The sequence below is a fragment of the Dermacentor andersoni genome, chromosome 6 (assembly GCF_023375885.2).
Source record: "Dermacentor andersoni chromosome 6, qqDerAnde1_hic_scaffold, whole genome shotgun sequence".
In the NCBI taxonomy this organism is placed as follows: Eukaryota; Metazoa; Arthropoda; class Arachnida; order Ixodida; family Ixodidae; genus Dermacentor; species Dermacentor andersoni.
Window position 1 is genome coordinate 53,832,971 of NC_092819.1, and position 21,884 is coordinate 53,854,854.

Below are 21,884 nucleotides of genomic sequence, written 5' to 3' on the forward strand. Positions count from 1 at the left end.
TTTCAGAACGCGTTCTTAAATGTTCCACAGACAACGCCTATATAGTCCGCACAAGAACGCGTTCTTAAATTCGTTGTTATTTTCGTTGTTAAACGTTCGCACATGCCGCCCCTGGACGACCACCTGTATTCGTGCCGTATACGGCAAGGCACCTTTGGAACCTTATGGTCTGCGCTCGTTGTTCCGAAGACTCTGGGTTTATAGGACGTTAGGATGGATAGTTGGGCGTGTTGGTTAAGCATGATCTGAAGTGAAGGCGCCCTGTGTGTGTGTGTGTTTCTTCTTTGTCCTCCGTGGGTTTATAGTTCTCGCGCCCGGCCCACTGTTTGGCGCTCGAGTTCTCGCTCTGCCAGCAGCTGCCGCCGCAGACAGCAGGCGACGCTCGCGTGATACTCGCCCCGCGAGCTTTCTCCCGGCCAGTCTGTCTGTGCGCCGCAGCTTCAGACCGCTACGTTACGGCGTTGGAGAAAAGAGACGGCGCGTGCCGTGAGTCAGCGCAGCGCGCCTTGTGTTCGGGAGGGCGCGCGCGTGACCGTGCGCGCGCTTTTCGAGCAGTCTGCACGTGCGTGTGCACGTGCGCCGACGCGTGTGGTGTGCCCGAACGAGAGGAACGAGCGGGCGAGGGAGCGCGCATGCGCGAGACTAACTTACGCATATGGAAGCCACTGGCAGCCGGTATATAGTTCCGAAGGGCACGGTCGAGCGAACAGCGCGCTTTCGCTTTTTTTTTTTTTTTTTTTTTGTTCCTTCGTGGTGAGCTGGCGTTGTCGCGGTGCCTGTGCTCTCTTCGGGTGGTGGGTATAGCGCGCTCCGCGCCGTTTCTCCGCGTCGCTGCGTCCGGGAGGTGCCTCTTTGTTTAGTTTTGAAGTTCGCGCCGCCATCTTGTGCGCGTGTGCTGTAGGACGACGTTCCCTGCGAGTGATCTCCGTGGAAACTGCTCTGTAATGTTATTAGATCGTGCCTTGAGTGACTTCTAATTCTTTGCTCTGGCAATTAAACTTGTATTATTCCATTAGTATACTTACCTATTTGTTGTAATATATATATATATATATATATATATATATATATATATATATATATATATATATATATATATATATATATATATATATATATATATATTGTATTTCCACCCCTTACGTTAATTTACGTTAATACCCCTAAACGGGGGCGGGGGATCTTTAAGGAAATGATGTGATGTGATGTTTTGTGATGGGTTCTGTCTGGTGACTTCCTCCTTATACCTGCCTGTGCCCGCTAGGCGGTCGAAATTAATACGCATTGCCTCACCATACGCTGTGCTTCGTAATAGGATCGCAGTTTTGGCACGTAAAGCCCTTTCTTTCTTTTTCTTTCTTTCTTTCTTTCTTTCTTTCTTTCTTTCTTTCTTTCCTCCTTTCTTTCTTCCTTTCTTTCTTTCCTCCTTTCTTTCTTCCTTTCTTTCATTCCTCCTTTCTTTCTTCCTTTCTTTCATTCCTTCTTTCTTTCTTTCTTTCTTTCTTTCTTTTTGTGTTTCGGCTGTGTAACGCAAGGGAAGGCCGCGCGGACATTGCAAACCCAATTTCGATCCTTTAACTGATGTCGCAGTTTGCCCGTGTGTTTTTTTTATGATTATTATTTTTTTAATATATCCTGCAACTTACACCCGATAATGCACTTTGCCGACGTGCGAGAATTAGGTCAGAACTGGAATATTCGACGGACATTATTAAATTGAGCGCCCGAAGGAACCGCGGAGACCAGCGGAACCGATCGTTCTACATTAGTCCCCGTGTGCGAGGCTTTACACACACACACACACACGCGACGGGGCTGACATGCGGGGAAGTGTGCCAAATGCGTGATGTTCGAAGCACGGCGCGGGGAGGGGCACGGTGAGGAAGGGTCAGAGGTGCTGCCTGAGTGATCAAAACAAATAGAGAGAGAGAGAGAGAGAGAGAGAGAGAGAGAGAGTAGACGAAGTAGATGCGATAGCAAAGCATCCCTCTCATTTGCCCGCGAAATCGCGTGTTGCTTTTCCAAGGTTTTCATTTTTCCGCCTTGATTATAAGCACCGCGGCTTCGGTGAAAAGACGCCGTGCGCGTGATTGCAGGCGCACTCTCTCTGGAACTCCGGGCTGCCTGAAGAGAGTGTAGTGGAAATCGTCGTTTATTATGGAAAATAACTCGCTTGCGTGATGTTCTCCCTGATCGCGTACGTACACACACACACACACGCCGCGTGGAACGGCGCCAAGCGAAATCGCCATTCCGCCTCCTCGCCTGCTCCGCGTCGCTTGATTGTCGCGAACGCGTATAGTGTGTTGTTGGGATCTCTATTTTTTGTTTTCTCGCATCGTTAGTGCGTCGATGAGCAAACGGGTACCGTATACCCTGTCTCGGCAATTAGGGACAGTGCAGTGAAAACCTACGGGTCGCGTCAGCCAACCGCGAAATCAAATCGTTTTATTTTTTTCAGTAAAAAAATGCTGAATGGCCATTTTGGGCTAAAGGCTACGCAAGTAGCTTGAGTGTGGCTCAAAAGTCCGTGCATGGCAGTAGCGTGGAACTTATTTACAAAATGCAATTCATGCAAGCGCTAAAACGGTGTACGTAAGGACGCGAGAAATACATTCTTATGGATCGCATCAGACACTCTCGAATATCGCAGTGATCACCAATGACAAGGAGAACCAAAAGAAGCTGGGCTAATCCACTTTACGCCTCTAATCTCGCCCTCCATGCGAAGTCGACTTGAATAGACGCGTCACGGAAGGATTAGCAGCGCAGAGTGGGCGACGGCCCTCCTCTTCCTTTCTCTGAAACACGCAGCCTACTCTCGTTACTGATTGCCTCAAACAGCCTTCGATGCACTGCACAGAATTAGCGAGACGGTGCCATCTTGCATGCAAGGACTCTCGTTGCCGGCCGTGTTTCGTATGACGATTACGTTTATTTGTTATCGCGGTGACGTCGACGGAAAGCGCGTTGTTCAGACTTTTTGTTTCCTCCTTCATTTGCTCTTTCTCGCCCAAATCCCTCTTTTGAATGCCGAATTTTCCGCGCATAACAGAGAAACATCGTCTCAGCGACGTCGTCGTTTTTGCGTCAGCCTGGATTGGTGGACCGCGCACTCACTTCTACGCGCTTTCCGATGTGTTCTTTCCCTTTCCTTCATACAGCAAATGCCGAGGGAAAGAGAAATGTAAACATGTGAAGGAAATGAGAGCTTTGCAGTTGTTGCATCTTTGTTTTTCTTTTGCGAGTCTCGCGCGATCGTGCAGGTTTGTTCATTTTTTTATTATGTTATTTTAGTCCTCTTCCGAGCTTGTATACGTGCTTTTCAGCGCGGACGTAAGTTTCGCGCAGCAAAAATTTGAGAATGACGATGTTAAGAGGCGCAACCGTTCTCAGATGCGTGTTGAGAGGGGAGATAAAATGACACACCCGCCGCGAATGGCGTAATACTACTTGTCCTCTCGCCGCCGAAAACAAAATCCTGCCTTCTGCGGAAAATCGTGCCATCCGCGTGCGACCGTGTAACAAACCGTGCTACCGCGAAGGCGGCTGAAAGACGAGAGACTCCGGTCGCCAAGTTTGCGGGGGTTGGGAGGGGTTAGGGCGGAGTCATGGATCTTCGTGGAATCGCCGAGTCTTCGAAGTGTTATATAGTGTGTGCGTCGCTGTGAGGCTTGCAGCTATATGGGTAGTGTCCGTGTGCGACATACAGAGACGATTTATCCCTATATCCTTTCCATCCTGGTCTCTCGCTTGTGTGCTTTCTTTCTTCTTTTTTGCACCCCCGCACGCACGAGAATCGCTGACGCCGGCCTTGTCGTGCCAACACTCGATTCTCTATTATATAAGATGGCGTTGTTCATACCGTCCCGCCTGTCCGCGTTCGCCGCGTGTCAGCCTGTAAAGTCCTGTGCGTGTCCGTGGTACAGATTGCGGCTAAATGCACGCGACCGCAGGCTTTTACACCGCCGCCTGCGTGTTTTCCCTTTGCCTCTTTGATCTTACTCTCGCAGGCACTGATTGTTTTTTCTTTTCTGCTTTCTTTTTCCTTTCTTTCTTTTCTCTCCGCGCTCGCTCGCGCGTCATCTTCCGAGTCTTGTTTACGAGCTGTCGTCCTCTTGAGGCCACTACGTAATTAATGGCGACCGCTGCCCCGGCGGTTCGTTGATGAAGTCGGACGTCGTGGGATTTCACCCCGACAGCCCCTTCATTTCTTTCTTTCTTTCTTTCTTTCTTTCTTTCTTTCTTTCTTTCTTTCCACGCCCTTCGTGGGCACGGCAGCCCACTAGCGCTGCTCTGTCGTGTCCGCATGTCAGGCCAGCGCTACATTGAATGACATCGTACGGGGCAGCGGAATGAGTTTTGTCGCGATAGGCATCTGGGCAAGGCGACGCGGTTCGCATATCGATTTCTGCGCCCGGAGACGGGACTTAATGAGCTCGCGCAGTGCGTGTACAGCGTGGCTGCGCGTTTGGTGTCGTCGCCTCCGAGACCTTGGTCGCGCTTTTCTTAGCTCTCGAAGTCCGTGTACATTGCGAACCGGTTGTCGCGCTTAGTTTCGCTGTACCCTTTGTCTCGGAGGACTGCCTTTATTTAAAATGTGCAGAGTTATTTTGCCGCCCGCTTGAGAAGAGATGTCCGGTATGTTCTTGCGAGCTTCGTTAATGCGTGCCTGCCTATTTATTCCTTTCTTTTTTAAATATTTGTCTCAATTCGGTGTGCGTGTCTCGAAAACAGGCTGAACAGCTATTGTGTCCCTTCTGTCGCTCTTAAAACGCAGTAGTTGCTGTAACACCACGCACTGCACGGAACAAACGCAAGAAGGCCAAGAATGAGTGCATATACGTTCGCGAGAGGTATGAACGCGCAGTGGACCTAGGTTCGGTGCGCTGTATGTATACGCTTCGGTGGTATTTCTCCTTAGCACTGCATTCGATGTTTCAGAGACTCGCAACGCTGCAACGTTTAAAAGGATGCTGGATGCGCAAAATCATCGTTTACCATGGCTCCTTGGTACTGTAATTTAGCGTATCTTACTTCGCTGCTATACGTGCGCTGTGTATCAAAGAGCAATGTAGCGAATGAAAATTCCCGGTGACGTCTCTCTCGCTCCTAAAACACGCGCGCGCACACACACGCTCTCTCTTTCTCTCTCTCTCTTTCTCTCTCTCTCTCTCTCTCTCTCTCTCTCTCTCACACACACACACACACACACACACACACACACACACACACACACACACATTCAGTCACTCATCCTGACTATCCTGTTGGATTCCCGGCTGTGACACCCCACACAATTTTTTTCCTGGGTAGAATGCGATCTGCAGTCTTTGGTGTATTGATATAAGAGGCCATCCTCGTTATGTACGGCACCAAACGACCAGTATAGGTTAGCGGCATCCTATGTAGCACTAACTTTGCTTAACCACACGTTCTATCTCGTTCGCGCATTCAAGCGGAAAACATTGGTAGGAGAGGATTGAGAGGGGACAGTAGGGGGGAAGGGGGTGATCACGGCGCGAGATTGTGCTTTTAAAGACCAGGAACTGCACCGCAGACCAAAGCTGCGCTTGCGTGAGCGAAGTTATTTCAGGCAGCCGAGTTCCAAGGAAAAAGACGCTTGGGAAGGCCTGCGGGGGCAGCGCTTATGAAACGACGCGGTAAATTGTAGCACGTGGAACGTCTTTTATAATGAGGAGGGGGCAACGTGTTTTCCTTTATTTATCTATACTTCTCTCTCCCTCAGTTTTTTTTTTTTATCCTCTGAGGCGAGCTCTGATGGCATTCTTTTGTTGGCGCCTATGGAGGAAAAAAAAAAAAGACGCTAAAAGAATTGCCGTTCTCCGTTGCATCGTTAGCGAAAGCTGTCAAAACGCCAGGAGCTGGCTGTGTCCTGTGACGTGAGGCATGCGAGGGAGTCGCGAGCAAAAGTTGAGAGAGCAGACGCACTGCTGCGTCCGCGAAACGGAAGTCGTTGAGACGGGGCCTCGTCGGCACTGGCTCTTTCCGAGGTTAAACGGAATGAAAACGAAGATAGAATGGGTGGACGGAAGCCTGCGCCACGTGCAGCAAGCACGTCTTATAGCAAAAGGCTACAGCGGTAATCATGACCATGCGGAGATAACACTGCGCCCGCATTCTTTCTGAGGGGACATGCAGATCTCTCTCTCTTTCTCTCTCTCTCTGTCTAATCTCGTTATCGCGGGACCTTAACGCGTTACGTGACTAAGATAACGACACCTAACTAAACTGCAAATAAGCAACAACAACAAAAAAAGAAAAGAAAACTAAGCGCGCCTCATCTGCTTTCGAACCCGGGAGGTCAAAAAAACTATCGCTCAGCTTTGGTCCCGAGACCGTCGATCTCCTGGCCATTTGTATGCGTGACGACGGTAACAGGGGCGCCATCGCCTTATACGGCGACCTTTTTCTTCGTTTATTCTTCTTTTCGCGTACGCTAATCTTAACGAAAACAGATTACCTCTCCGTTTTTCCCGACAGGGGCGTTGTTCTGTCAGGCGGGCTCCAGCCAGACTAATTATCGAAAACAAAACGAAAAGCGTTTTGTAAGAAAAAAAAAAAGAAAGTATGAAGAAGTCTGGGTAACAGCCAATGGGACATTAAAGCCGGGTAAGCGACGAGCGTGCGTGGGAGTCGGCGGTCACCAAACGATGAAAAACGACGCCTCGAAATCCCGCTGCAGGACGTGTGCCGTATGCCTATATAGTAGAATGTGTGGTCGCCTCTATTCACCTCTGAAGCGCAGCTTAAACTTCCTCTCCTCACGCGCTCGCAAGGTCCCTTCAAGTCCCGCCTCGCTCGTTGGGCTTCAACTTTCTTCCCGTTCCAGCGCGCACCCCCCGCCCCCCGGCCTTCCTTCATTTCTTTCTTTTATTCACCGCGCTCTACTCCCTGTCGCCTTTGTTTTTCTCTCTCCGTTCTTGTCGCGACGTGCGGCTTTATTTATGGCTACGCGTGCTCGTAGCGGGCGTCCCTGCGTGTAATCCTTTTAACGTCGCCGGAAGACGTCGTGTGTGCGACGAGACACTTGTGGAGGCAGTGTCATTTCTTATTTAGCGCTGACGCTGGGCGCTCGCTGGGTCGGCGGGTCGCAAAACCCTAAAAGGGCTCCGTTTTTGGGCCGTGCCCGCGATTCTTCCCTTCTTCTACGCGCGCGCAGTACGCTGGGCGCGCCCGCTGGTTTGGGACACTGCTACGAAGGCCGCAGGGCATGAGAACATATGCCTTATTTAAAAAAAATTAAAGAGAATGAATATGTATATATATCATCATCAGCCTATCTTTAGGTCCAATGAGCAGGACGAAGGCCTCTCTCTCCCAGCGGTCTCCAATTACTCTGTCTTGCGCTGGCTGGTTCCGACTTGCGCCTGCAGATCTCCCATTTTCATCACCCCACTAATTTTCTGGCACGCCAGGAATATATATATATATATATATATATATATATATATTATAAAAGCAAAATAAAGCGTCTGTTCTGTGTCGTTTGGTCGTTTTGTCCTTTTCCGTGTTCGGTAAGGTCGCGCGCGGCGCTTGTACTCAAAGCTTGGCCTATCCGTCGGTCGCCGTAGTTTTTTTTTTTTTTTTTCCATCCGGGAAGTCCCTCCACGCGTCCCGACAGCCCGGTGTTTGAAGTCTCTGGCGGCGGCGGCGGTGACGTCGTCCCCAGGTCCGCCGCTTGGTCACGTATACACATGCACGACCTGCTTCTTGGGAAGGAGACAAAAGCGTTCGCTGACGTTGCCGCGCGCGTCAGAGCGTTGATGGCACCGCGCCGATTCTCCGAAGTTGCTAGGCGCACCCTCCTCCTCCTCCCATGTTGTCACGTGTTCCTGTGTGCGCGTGCGCCAAGCAAGAGACACGCGAAAACCACTTCGTAAGTGAGAGAATCCATCTACGCATACATTTTGCGTGAACCCAATAAAGTCGGGTCGAATCGACTTGGCGGCTCGAAATCCGGTCGTCGCGGTCGATGAAACGCTAGCTGGCTAAGCCGAGCCGAGCCGAGCGAGCGTCGAGTTCGCGGTCAACCCGCCTGCGAGGGATGGCGAGTTGACTCTCCGCTAACCCTCTTAGCAAGATGCATGCAAGCGCAGTCGTGTCGGGATGGGTCAACTCGACTTCTGACTCAATCCGCTCACGTCGAGTTGATGTACAGGAAGCTACAGAGGGAGAAGGAGCTATCCGCCGTGGAAGCTTAGCGGTTATGGCAGCGCGCCGCTGAGCTCTATGTCGCGGATTCAATCCCTGCCGCGGCGGTCGCGTTACGATGGAGGGAGAGAGAGAGAGAGAGAGAGAGATAGAGAGAGAGAGAGAGAATAAACTTTATTCTGAACCCCGGTCCGGGTTGAGGGAGGGGACTGTAGAAACGCTCGTGTACTTATATTTCGGTACATCTTAATGAACTCCAGGTGGCCAAAATTAATCCGTAGTCCCCCGCTACGGCCTGCTTCATTAATATATCGTGGTTTTAGTGCATAAAACTCGACCTTTTCTCTCTCCCTTTTTAAGGGGAAGAGCGAAACGCGCTTGCCAACTCTGTGTAGGAATCGTTAAGGATGTATTGTTACATGTGGTGGAAATGCCTTCCTTTTCTTTTTTTTTTTTCGCTTTTCTAACCTGCTGCAGCCGGTACTTTGTGTTCACTGATGCCCCACTTTCTCTTTTTCATTGCTTTTGTCGCAGCCGTGAGGCGCTTTTGTCATTGGGCTCGCCACCGGAATTCTTAGGCCGCCAAGAAGAAGCGAAGACCGGGAGTGGGGGGAATGCGACCGGGTCTTGTGTGTTTCCTTGTATTTCGGGCGTCCTCGCGTGTCAGCCGCATTCCGTGCTCTGTCGGACACGTCGCGGCCTTGTTTGTCTCGCCACAACGTGCTCGCCCGCCCAGTTTGTCACTCCCCGCTCTCGCCGTAGTTATTTCTTCGTTTCTTTCTTTCACTCTCTCCCTTAATTTTATTTGTCTTCGCTTCTATGCGTCCATTTTTCTTCGTGAGGCGTCGGCATGCGAGTTTTAGCGGCGTTCCGTGAAATTTGGGTCTCCTTAAACTTTCAGCAGGCGCTTCCTGTGGACCGGCCCTGTGCAGTACGCTGTTTTATTTCCTTTTTTTTTTCGCTTCGGTTTATTTGTGTGTGTGTGTGTTTGTGTGTGTGCGTGCGTGCGTGCCATGAAATATGGTTTGTCGCGAAGACAGAAAAACTTGTTTTAAAAACGTGCAATTCTGCGTCATTTGGTCACTACTAGTGGGTTTTGTGGGAGTGACACCGATAGATGCGGTGTGGTAACGATTTTTCTGGATGACCAGAAAGTTGTAGCGTGTCTTGGTAATCGGTGGTATTTCTGGCGTTGCAAACGTGAGCTGATGTGATGAAAAATTCATGTATTATTGATTATAAATATAACGTAAACAAACGAGCGAGCGCGCGCGCACGCGCGCGCGCACGCACGCACACGCACACGCGCGCGCACACACACACACACACACACACACACACACACACACACACACACACACACACACACACACACACACACACACACACACACACACACACACACACACACACACACACACACACACACACACACACACACACACACACACACACACACACACACACACACACACACACACACACACACACACACACACACACACACACACACACACACACACACACACACACACACACACACACACACACACACACACACACACACACACACACACACACACACACACACACACACACACACACACACACACACACACACACACACACACACACACACACACACACACACACACACACACACACACACACACACACACACACACACCACACACACCACACACCACACACCACACACCACACACCACACACCACACACACACACACACACACACACACACACACACACAGAGAGAGAGAGAGAGAGAGAGAGAGAGAGAGAGAGAGAGAGAGACTTATATAACGAAAAGGAAAAGGTGTTTCTGGCTGTTTTCGACCTACGGCTTCCGTAATACATCTACTGCGTGCAGCTTCTCCGGAGTACGGCAGCGTCTGTCCCTCACTCCATCTAAATATAAAAAATTTGTGCAACCCGGACGCCCCCCTACCACCGAGGCATTAATGAGTGCCAGGCCTGGCTCATTCATGGCGTGTTTCGCGTGTGTGCCGCGCTATATAGCACGACGCTTATAGCTCAGCGCTTCGCAGGTTTCGTTGTCGTCGGGCTTGTGTATAGAGGCTGCGATGCCGTAAAAGGAAAGCTCTGCCGGCTCTTGCGAAGGTTAATTGGGCCACAGATGCAAGTTACGGATGCCACCTGCCGCTACTATCGCTGTCAAGGTCGTGTCATGTTTTCCTTTTCTCTTTTTTTTTTCCCCACTTCGCGCGGCGTTGCCTAGCGACGGCGGTGAGGGCAAGGTTTACAGTGTAACCTTCGCCGACCTGCCCCTATGTGCTGCAATGCCGCCATCTGCTTCCGCCCGTCATCTGCGGCGTTGACTGTACCACAACTCCGTCTCGCCTATTTCATGTACTGTATCGCGAAGGCTGTGGCTCGCGTTCAGCCAATCAGTAACGAGATCCTGCCGCGTGTTGCTGAGGGCAGGCATCGCTCATTGTCCGCCACTGATCGTTCCGTGAAGCTTCCGTTCAGTCACCGACGTGAGTGTGGCGATCCAGAGGATGGAGAGTAGAGGAACACTTCGATTCTGCTTCTCGGTTGTAGTTGGCTGACGCCATCTATAACTATCGCCATATGTACGGCGTGGAGCTGGTGAAATAGAATGTAGAGTTGAGAGGGCTCGAGCGGGCTCGAGTTGAGTGCCGTGCAGAGTTCAAAAAAAGTTAGATTCCGAGGTCGGCCATCAAGTTCAGTTCTCCGTCGCCTGTGTATACCGGACACGCCCAGGTTTTACGTAAAGGAACTCGACGCGCAAAAACACCGTCACAAGGTTTAGACGCTTATTCAGCGGCTTGCAAAACAGAATTAGCAACGATAGGGAAAAGCTGTCATCCGTCCCGAGAATATAGTACCAGTGGTAGCGCGAAACTTCAAGGGAAAGCAGGGAAATCCGTATTGAGTTTCCTTTGTAGCTTTGCGCTGTGTTCAGGTGGATGACAATTTTTTTTCCTTTTCGCGGAAATTTCTCCGATCTGCGGATTTCCGCGTAATTTATTTGCCGGAATTGGTCGTGCGGAGCAGTTTCTAGCCCAAGGAAAGAAATTTCGTTCGTTCATTCAAAGCCCAGCGCTTTGCTGTCGTCTCCCTTGAAAGTGGCCTGCCAGTATATAGCTTCCGTTTCGCTCGACGTACGACTGTGTGTGAGCCGACGTTCAATTGTGTGTCGTACATTGGTGGCTTACTTTTAGGTTAAGTGCATCATTAGCACTTCGTACATTAGCACCAACTTTGCACTTGGCACGAATGTTTCCAGGCTAAACCATTCATTAACGGCGGACATCTGCACTACACAGACGCAGTCGAAATTACGTAACAGAATGAAGTAGTTGCCAATACTCCACCGCGACTGGCAGACAACGCCAGTTTAACCGCAAATGACAGTGCTTTCTACCACGAAACCATTTTGAATCGTCGTGGAATTCATGCAGTGGCCATTTTTTCCCATGGTGGTATTTGAATGACTGCAGCGCCGCATCTTCCTCTGGCGAATGTATGGTATAAAATTGCTCGCAGCAGTATGGCATGACCTTAGGTTATTTGGGCGAGTTGTGGCGATGGCTAGGCCTGCCGCATCGACGACGTTCGGCCCCGGCGGCACTCCATGGTCGCCGATGCGTGAAGGAATTCCTTTCTCCGCCCGGAAAACGCCCCGTCGCTTCTTCTTGTGTGACCCTCTCTCTCTCTCTCTCTCTCTCTCTCTCTAGGTCTCGGCGCGTCAAATACTGCCCGTGCGTGGAGTGTTTTACTATATAGTTTTACGATTACCTTGTAGTTTCGACTTACCTCTGCTTGCCGGGTCTGGTCGCCCGTGAAAGGTGGTGAGTTCTGGGAGGAGGAACTCCCAGAACTCGGTTCGACACGGGAGAAAAATCGCGGCCACGAAGGGTAACTTCCCGCGGAAACTGCTTTGGAGCGTAGAGCCACATATGACAGTCGCGATTCGGTTTTTGTCGGCGAGGGTCGTACTGAACTATTTATTGCCTCTGTCGCAGAAATTCGGCGTTGGGACGCCGAACCCGGAACTTCCGCTTTTCTAGCCTCGCAGTTGCCGCTACCGCGCTTGAAGTTCAGAGGTTCGGAGGTCTATCTGAGTAGTACTACACGAACATAGCGATGAGAGCAGACGACGTGATAAGAGATAAATGAACGGGATAGGAATCTCTTGTTTCCGTCGTCTGCGCTGTTCTCCGTGTTCGACGTAAACCGACTAGTCCGGCTTAGAGCTCTCGTACTATACGAAATTACTCCAGTTTGCTCTGGCCGACATTTGTGCGTGCGGTAGTACAAGCTTCGCTCTGGGGCGGTTAACTGACCTGAGACCGAGTTGTGTCGTGTCGTGTAAAGTTCAGTTACCTCGAAATCGCATCTATGCTCCTCCAGTAGCATGTGTTGTATCGATACACCTGGTTGTGTATGGCTGCGTGTCCTAGCCACGTTTCCTAAGATAATGGGGTATATGAGAAAGGGGAGGGGGGAGAATGTTGCTGTGAATGTGTTTAGCCATGGATGAAAATAACTAGGAGGAAGCATTCAAAAACACGATTGCAAACGAGTAAGGCCGTACACCTGATCGTCAGGTCAGAGCGCGCTGGTAGGTTTTAATGCACCCGTCCGCAAGCGGAGCAGCCCGAAAAAGTGTACGTGCGCATCGATTAAAGGCTACCGGGAAGCGAACGTTCTCGTTCAATTCGCCGAGAGTCTCTGAGGTCACGTGCTCGGCCGAAACCGCCCTTCGAGGGTGAAAAGGCGGACGGAATGCTGCGCGGAGAGTTGGCTTGCCAATACTGCTTGCTGGCTTTGTGACGTAGTGCTCCCGCCCTCCTAGTTTATATCATAGCTCCATTTGTTGAGTAACGCATCTAGTGCACGAGCGCTGCGCGCTGTGCTGCCTTTGTCGTTTTCGCGTCACGTTGTCCTCGTGCATTCTGTGACATGACCCCCCCCCCCCACACACACACACACCAATCGCGTGCCGCAATATCACCCCTTCGTGTTTGCCGAGCATGTAACGCTGCTGCTACATCTTGTCGGGCGATATATGTCGCTTGCAATCTCTCTATATTGCCGTCGCCCGTCTGTATCTGCAGACGCCGGTTCTGACGTCGTCGAGTTTGTTGACATCATCCCTGGCGGCTACTGCTACGACGCTCTCTCTCTCTCTGTAGTCGCGTGTGTGTGTTCTGTCTCGCGGCGTTGTTAGTGTTTAAGCCTTCTGGCCCGTTTGTTTCCCTAACCCGCTTTCTTTTTAACCTTCCCCTCGCTCCCCTTTCCCGAAGCCGCGTGCCGCCGGACCGACCGGAAGAAAGTGAGCGTGTGTGCTGCGGCTGCGAGTCGGGACTCACGAATAGGAACAACGCGGGCATCGCGGCGCAGTTACACAACCCGTGTAGAAGAGGTCGCGAGGGTCAACTCCTGCTTACATTTTTTTCCTTCTTTTTTTCCATCTCGGGAGACCGCTTTCACGAAGTGCGCATCAACGTAGGAAAATTTTTGTCCATGGTTGACAGGCATGGCTTCACAACCTAACCCCTGTATATTCTCAGACCAACGTCGACTCGGAAGTTCCACTCCACCGAGTTGAGCACTGCGCCCATCCTTTTATTGAAGAAGATATTGTACGATTCTGAAGAACTGGTGTTGAGTTTCGATGAAGCGCAGCGACCAGTGTAGGGGCGACGCTGGCATCAACTTGAGTCGAAGTGGAGTGTCGAGTGGGGAGAGACGTTCTAGAATATCCAGTTATGTTACCGCAAATTGGGCAAAGACAACTGACAAAGGGGGAAAAGAGACTCCAAAGACACGCGCGTTTTCACGCCACCCTCGAGTGACCGTAATACGATAGCATTATCGGAGTCGGCGCACCCAAGCCTTCGGTAGTCGGCGTCGCGTTCCGCGTTACAAGCTGTGTCGAAACCCGTGCGATGCTCGTATCGGGCTCGGTCTTTGTTACGAGCCGCGTTATATTCTAGCCTCGCTAGAATATTCCGCTGATCGTTGAGAGCTTTGAATCTGTCGAGGTTTTCAGCGAAGATGAAAAGGCCACGTGTACTGGCAGATGGAGAAGGTTGTTGTCTTCTGCCGCGAGCGGAGACCCGGTGACGTTTTATTTCGCATCCGAGCGTCATCTGCGGCTATCGTCGCTCATGCAGAATGGGCGTTCGCAGGATAAACGACGGAGAGCCGGTCAACGACCACTGAGCAGTGTGCGCGCGTGTGACACATCCGTAGTGAAATTGCTTTGAAAGTCCGGCACTTGTGACCCGTTGTCGCTTGTCTGCAGCAGGAACCTCCATAGTCTGGAACGCGTTCCCGCGGTGAGGACGTGAAAGGCCAGTGGCGTTAAACTCGGATCTGGTGCTATCTTTGTATTAGAGCGTAGTGTGTAAGAAGGCTTATTTAAGCGTCTGTCCTTGGTTGAAAGCAGTCGGCCCGGCGTTAGGCAAACGAGTTTCGTATACGAGGTTTAAGGAGACAAACGCTAAGTCAGTTTGGGCAGCTCAACCCTTTCTTTGAAAGGCCTCTTTCCCAATCTTAACAATATCGTCTACCAGCTGAAAGAAATTGCCCTATGCCTACCCTTTCTTGAATTTCGCGTTCAGACCGCCTCGCCGGCACGTCATTGTGACGTCACTGATGTCGAAGGGTTCTCTCGTATATGGGTCGTTCTAGCGCGGCTAATTGTTCTACAAGCCTCCTAGTTTGGGTCCTTATTTTCTTTTTTTTTCTTTAAAGAATACAATGTCATCTTTCTTTGTCGATGAACAGTTGTCAAAATCACTGACGTCACGGGAAGCTGGTGCGCGAACTTCGAGTAGGCGTCGCCACCGGTCTTTCGATCGTTCCTGCGCATTTTCTGGCTTTATTAAGGCTGCTCCGCTCATCCCAGTCAGTTTGGCTTACTAGTGAAGCTTAACTTCAATGATCACCTTGACCATCTGCCACTGGACGCTGGCCATATGCCGCTGGGCACGCCGGCAGCCATCTTTCTCGACATCAGCGCCTCGCGCAGCTCGCATATTAAGTGCGTTTCGCTTGCTCTTTCTGCGAAACATGCTCCTTTCCTTTCTTATTCTCTTGTTTCTTTCATTCTTGCCTTTTTGTTCGAATTCAGCGCCCTCTCAACTGTTCCTGCTGCGGCGGCTGCGGCGGAAGTGGGCGTGGCAAGTTTCTTCAACCTCGCACTGCGCATGCCGCATTTCGCGCGTCAGTAGGAACGTCGCAACGGCGGCGAGGAGAAACTAAACCCGTCGGTCGTCTTCGATGCTTTTTTGGTGTGAACGAACTTGGCTGCGTTCTTCGAGCGACGGTGGCCGCGACCGTCGCGATGACGCTCTCTCTCCCTTTTTTTTTCTCTCTCTCTCTGTACTCCTTAGATCGCAGCCCTTCTCTCACCTCCCCCCTCCATACAACCTCCTTTCCGAGTCCTCGTGCCTTTCATCGTCAGCGCCTGCCTGCTTCTCCCGAGTTTGCCGCCACTTGGGAAAGCGCGCTTCAAGAACGGAAGCGCGCGCACATTGCTAGCAGCGTGGTATATCTTCATTTCCCTTCTCTCTCCCTCTCTCCTTCCGCTCGCGTCCGTGGATTAATTGGCTCCGTGCTCTTCTCGCCTCCTCCCCACGTTGTCCTCATCATCGGTCTCCTAGAAATCGTGCGACATGGCCTTAACCACTGTGTCGTGCTTCTGTAGTGACGAAGGAAGAGGTCTAAATCTGAGCAGACACCGAAGAGAAGGTACTCGGCGATAGTGTAGCGAACACCTTCTTTGCAGGTCCCTCTCTAGCCTTCTGTTACAGCTAGCAGTGAACGAGGTTGTAGCTTTATCGTACTGCGTGTTAGACGTGCGCTGCACGTAACACAGTGACAGAACTCTTCCAAACGCAGCACAAGTGAGCTACATCTTTGTGTTATACGCGGCGAGTTTCTTGATTGTGTCGTTCGTTCTACATAGTTGTTCGTTGTTACGGGAGCGTCCCCGGTATTCTTAAACCAGCAGCGCGGAAGGACGGACTGCGTCGTTTTCTCTTTCTCTTCCACTGCTGCGTGATTTATTTTTCTCGTTCTTACTGCGGAATTTAGTCCTCCTTTTCCTATTCTGCGCCTTACGTAAGAGCGCTGCCACCTGCATTGTGTGTGCTCTCAATGCAAGTGGGAAGTGCGTTTCTTTTTCTCGATCCGGTTGTTTGTTATCTTGGCCTCATAAAGGATCCATGTGTCTCACGCCGCTACTCTCTCTGCCCCGTGTTCCTCTCTATATATTTTTTCTCTGGTCTTCGTGACGTAAGTCAGTCATCGTCTCTGCTAGCGCTTACTTTTTTTTTATCTTTTTCCATTCTCTGCACGCGTCTCGAGGACGGGAGTCACGTGGCCTCCTCCCTCTCTTCTTCCGTGCGAGGCATTTCTGTCGCCGCGACTGCAACAATCTCCTCGGCCAGAGAGAGCGAGAGAGAGATACAGAAGGAGAAGCAGCAATGAGCGGCGTTTATAACACCACCACGTCGCCGCCGTCGCCGTAGCAGCAGTTGTTACTACACCTGTATCGTATGCGCCTGTGTCAACATCCGCACGCGCAGTGCAGTTTTCGAAAGGTGTTCTCTCGTCCCCCAACGTTTGCTTCGCATGTACACTCCAGCCCATTGTGTGTATATATAAGTTCCGTGCCGGCAGCCACTGTGAGACCGGTGTGAGAATACGCGATGTGACGGCGATCGTTGGTCGGCGTTTGTGGTGCGAAAAGAAAGGAAGAAGTTGCTGCGCCAGCTAAAACGTGTACTCCAACCACCGACCGAGCCCCCTCCCTCCCTCCCTGTACCTTTGTGATCTCTCCTCCCCCTCCGCCCCCCCTTCCCCGTTGAAACGCTTCGTCGCGCCGTCACTCAACGGCCGTATCGGCGGTATATACGTATAGCACTTCGCGGCACAGCCAGTCAGTCGTCACCCAGTCGGCTTGTCGTCGGTCGCCCGTCCCGCCCGACTCCTCCTCGAGCTCGAAAGCGGACGTACATCTCGGCTCGCCTCCCCCTCCCGCTGGCTGGCTGTTCCCTTCCGACCCCGCTGCTGCGATGCCCGGGGCGTGTGTTTAGGGCACGTCGTCGACTCGCCTCGTTCCGTCTGCTGTGCGTGCGCGCGTGTTGTGCGGTTGTGTCGCGGCGATGTCTCCCTCGGCGGGTCTGGAGCGGCTGCGTCGCACGTGCCACCTCGGCCAGCGGGGCCGCTGGAGCCCCCAGCCCTGCTTGGACGTCGTGGAGAAGTACGCGTTCCCGCTGGCGTCGTCGTCGTCTTCGAGGCAGCGCGGAGCTCACCAGCGGAGGCCGTCGCGCCACGCCAGCTTTCCCTTGCCGGCGTCCTCCGCTGGCGTTGTGCTCAGTGAGTGCTTGCGCTTTTTATTCGGCTAGTCCGACGGACGTCTTCCTCTGACCTTTCTTTTTTGCGTGAATGCGATTGCGTTGCCCCTCGTGGTAAACATTTGCTCGGACAGTCTGCGGACCGCTTGCCGTTGGTCTAGCTTGGTTCGCATAGTCATGTAGCACGAAAACGACGCGCGCTGACGGAGCGAAGGAAGGAAGCCTGCGGGCGTTTTACTGTAAAACATTGTCTACGAACGGATTTGTGAAGTTATGGGTTTAACACCCGTTGTAACGTCTGTAGAACTTCATTGCGCTCTTTTCCCGTGGCCGATTTCCAGCCTGCCCCTGTACCCTTATTTTCCACTCTGTCAAGTGTAGTTATACGCGTTTTAAAACAAAATAACTAAGCTTTCTGCAAACAACCATTATGAAAGTCTATGTAAATGGCCTGTTAACGGCTGTTTTCTCTGGGCTGAAGACTAGAAGGGGGATAAGCGGTCTGCGAGAAGTTCTAGAGACAAATCCATAGACTTGTCTGAAATTCAGGCTTGGAAAGATTGACGCGACGCGAAGTCGAGCTTCCGCGCGAAGGACGTTGGCGCAAGTGGACGACCTCGGGTGTCTTTGCTACAGCTGACTGGCTGACTGGCGGTTCGTAAATTTCCCGTTTTCCTCCTCGCCTACTCGCTCGAACTTGCGTCGAGATGGTTGTTTCTTCGAGAATGCTTGTTCAGATTGCAGTATGCGCTGTCGGTATGTTCGCGCTCTTTGCCTAATGCGGCAGAGCCGCTGCTACGTGACTGTTTGAACTTGGCGTGCCCCCCGGGCTGAGTGAGGAAAGTGATTCGACCTTTGTGCAGGCTTCATTGTTGTGTCACTGCAGTAAACCCTTTTCTCTCTCTCTCTCTTTTCTTCTCCCGACTCGCTAATTGTTTTACTGCAAAGGACATCCGGCGGTTAGTTGGCTTGCGTACGTGTTCTTTTGCATCTTGTCCCGACGACGGTGGACCTTAGTTGCGAGCTCAGCGTCGCGTGGAAAAGGGGCTTGCAGTGCGTTGTGTCACCGCAAATTGGGGGTTGGGCAATGCGGAACTCGTTCTAATAGCCGAGCGCGTGACCTGCATTGGCGTATAAGCTGGCGTCACCGTCTCTCGTGACTCTTCGTTCTCTATCGTGTATGATCTGCGGGCAGCGCAGTGATCTCTTCGTTAAATTAAAAACGGTTATAGGCCTTGTCGCTTAAATCTTTCTATGTAACGATGGAATGCCGCCGTTCTATTGGCACTGACAAGATTTATAATTGCTGTAACATATATTCCACCTGGCCAAGTGGTTCTCTATCTGACCTCGTTCGCTAAAGCTCCTCATTGATGTGTGTGTGTGTATGTGTGTGTGCGTGTGCGCATCCCTTAGTAAAGTCAGTATTGAAATGTTTCTATTGAATTCTTGTTGCATTCAATTGACTTCCTATTGGAATGGAATAGAATATCATTCATCATTTTAAGAGGGGCATGCGTGTGGCGTACTGCACGGTTAGTCTCAAATTTTGTAAGTGGAAGTCCATGTTATGAAAAACAAAAACAAGAAAGAAAAGAAAAACACTCATCGCGTTTCAACCGGTGATATTGAGCAACAAAACGTGTACAGTTATCTCTCGTATACACGTTTGCACGTTTGGCATTCTTTTTTTACATAGTTGTAACAGGGATTGCGTCCAAATGCGCGTGGAACTCATATGGCGTGTACGCGATTAAAAGATAAGCGATGCGGCGTCATCGCGTCGTTTTATCCGTTAGCCTCGCTAATGAGGTATGCATTATCGAGAGAAGCCGGCGCTGGGCATTTGATAGCGGTGCATATATTGTCTTAGAGTTCTGACGCGTTTCGATGAGGATGTGCTTTTTTTCCCTGTGCTTTCATTCAATCGGCCGCGCCTTTCCGGTGGCTGCGAGGGTGGAGCGCCCGGATAGTATCGACCGAGCAAATAAATGAAGCGGCCTTCTTTCTCTCCGCGTTATCGCAACGTTGTTATCTCTCTTATCTCTCTCTCTCGTCGTATATACGTGAGCACGCCGCCACTCGTGTTGCTTAGATGAACTCTCTGCGCTTATCACACATATGGCTAAAGCCAACCGCTTCAATTTCTCCTTAACCATTTTCGAAGCGCGTACTGGGTAACACGAATAATAGTTTATTGATGGACGAGGTTCGAAATTCAAAAGCAACGCGGGGTGCTATATGATATAGACTCCGAAGCAGAGGATTTCGGTGGTACCAATACATCCCATTGTTTCGGTAATCTGTTTTTTTTTTTAATGATCAATTTCCGGGAGCAGCACAAACGCTATTTAGCGCTGCTATCGCATTCATCTTATCGGTGTGCGCGATGCGTCGTTCGTGTCCTTTTCCTCTGCGCCTCTGACGTTTGCAGCGGATTAATAATCCGTTGTTTGACGTGAAACAGCGCGATAGAAACAAACAATTTTAATTGCATTGTGCTTTCCGTGAGTCAGTAATTAATCAGACACCCGGGCATTCGTTTACCCACTTCAAATGGGAAACGGGTTGATTGCTGCTATGTATGTGCAGTGCGTCTAACGAATTGTTTGAACGTGTGACACACTGGCGTGATCTTGCGGCTGTCTCATTTCCGCGAAGTTTTCTTTTTTCTTTTTTTTTTTCGCGCTTCCGTTGTCGACTGCACGATGTGCTCCCGGACAGGTTTGCGTAAAAAAAAAAAAAAAAAAAAAAAAAACGTGACGCGAATTTCTTGACACGTAAGCTTTCTGCGTAACGCCACACCTTGGATAATTATCTTTCTTTCTTTTTCTCGAGGCGTGACCTGTCTGTCTAGCACGGCGTGTTTGCGGGAGTACGCGAGACAATTCCATGAGGTTAATTGGCTTGCCGGGCTGAAGCTTGCGTGTGGATTTCGTATAAAAACTACAGCCTGTATACAGGACTACGCTAGCGTCGCGTCAGAGTGAAGCGAATCAAGTCACCTGCACAGCGTGTATTGACTCACGTCCGACTCTCTGTGCGAGGTGCTTGTTAAACACGGAGGTGTTGTGCCGTGTCGAGTTAGTGCGGCTTGCAGGCGGCAGCAACGAAGAAACAGAAAGCTACATGTGTTCAGCACGATGTGGGCTTCGATCGCTGCATCGGCTTGACCTCCGATCCGACCCGCTTGCATCGCGTCCGTGCGTAGGACGTGTGCGCTGACGTCTCGTGTTGTCACAATGATGACGCTGCGAAAAGCTGTGCCTATAGTGAGCGGGTAAAGCATTGACGCGGTGATCGTAAGCAAAGATACGTTTGAAAGATTTGGTCGCACACAAACGGAGCAACGTAGAATAAGAAAATTGGTACTTGCGCTTATTATAGCTGCACAAGAGCTTAAATAGTATGCTGATGGTGTGGGTTGGAGGGGGCGTCGACTCATCACGATCCACTCAGTGTTCCTATCCAAACATCACCAGCTCGTATACAGCTGCACCGTGGAGAACTGTGAGTGGGAAAACACTATGGCGTTAGTGACGTCACGTAGCTACTCCCCGTACGAGCACACGTCTCTTGCCTTGCGCCGCGCTAATCACTCGCGCCGCGCTAATCGCTACGCTGGCGTCTCTGCCCCAGTACATTTCATCATCATCTGTACGTTGGGCGCGGCGGGCGCGATGCAACAGTGGCGCATTTCGAATTGTATATCGCTTCCGGCAGTGCAGGTGTGGATGCGTTATTATTGGGCCCGAAGCGGGCGTTGATGCCACGCCGTGTACACGGAGCGTAGTGGCAAGACCGCGCGTCCCACGCGCCGCCATCTATCCTCGCCGTACCACCCTCATCGCTTTCGCGTAACCGTCGGCGGTGCGTCGTTGTGAGCAAGAACGTTGGCGTTTCTTCTCTCGCAGAGCGCGACAGCTGCCGTTGCATCTGCGACCGTCGCCGGCGGCCCCCGCCTCACGCCAAGTTGAGTCACGCGACAGAAAACAGGTCCGCTTCTTCGGCCGCGACACGAGAGAGAGATTCGCTCGCGACTGCTTTTATTTGTCGTCTCCTTCACCCCCATCCACGGACGCGCTAACGCTCCCAGGATGCGCGCGCGCGAGTGTGTGTGTGTGTGTGTGTGTGTGTGTGTGTGTGTGTGTGTGTGTGTGTGTGTGTGTGTGTCTTCTGAACCAGTCGTCGGGTTTCGGCGATTTCCCGTCTTGCGCCTGTTTTTCTTTGTCGCGGAAACCCGAGCAGTGCTGCGCCTGCTTTGAAGAGAGCGCATTGTGCTACGGGTTCCCGTATTGGGTCTGGTTTTCTTTCTTCTCGTCTTGCAC

The 21,884-nt window shown here is 51.3% G+C and overlaps 1 protein-coding gene across 5 annotated transcripts in view; it reads left to right on the forward strand.

Annotated features, from left to right (window-relative positions):
* The window catches only part of LOC126522876 (cyclin-dependent kinase 16-like), a 153,328-nt gene that overhangs the window by 84,695 nt on the left and 46,749 nt on the right, over positions 1-21,884 (forward strand). Inside the window, exon 1 of one of the 5 annotated variants that reach the window (XM_050171718.3) lies at positions 17,041-17,578. The exons of the other annotated variants lie outside the window; for them this stretch is intronic. Within the exon in view, the coding sequence (XP_050027675.2) occupies positions 17,365-17,578 (214 nt within the window). The 5' untranslated portion in view covers positions 17,041-17,364. Of the gene's footprint in view, positions 1-17,040; positions 17,579-21,884 lie in introns of those variants that run through there. 5 annotated transcript variants of the gene reach the window in all.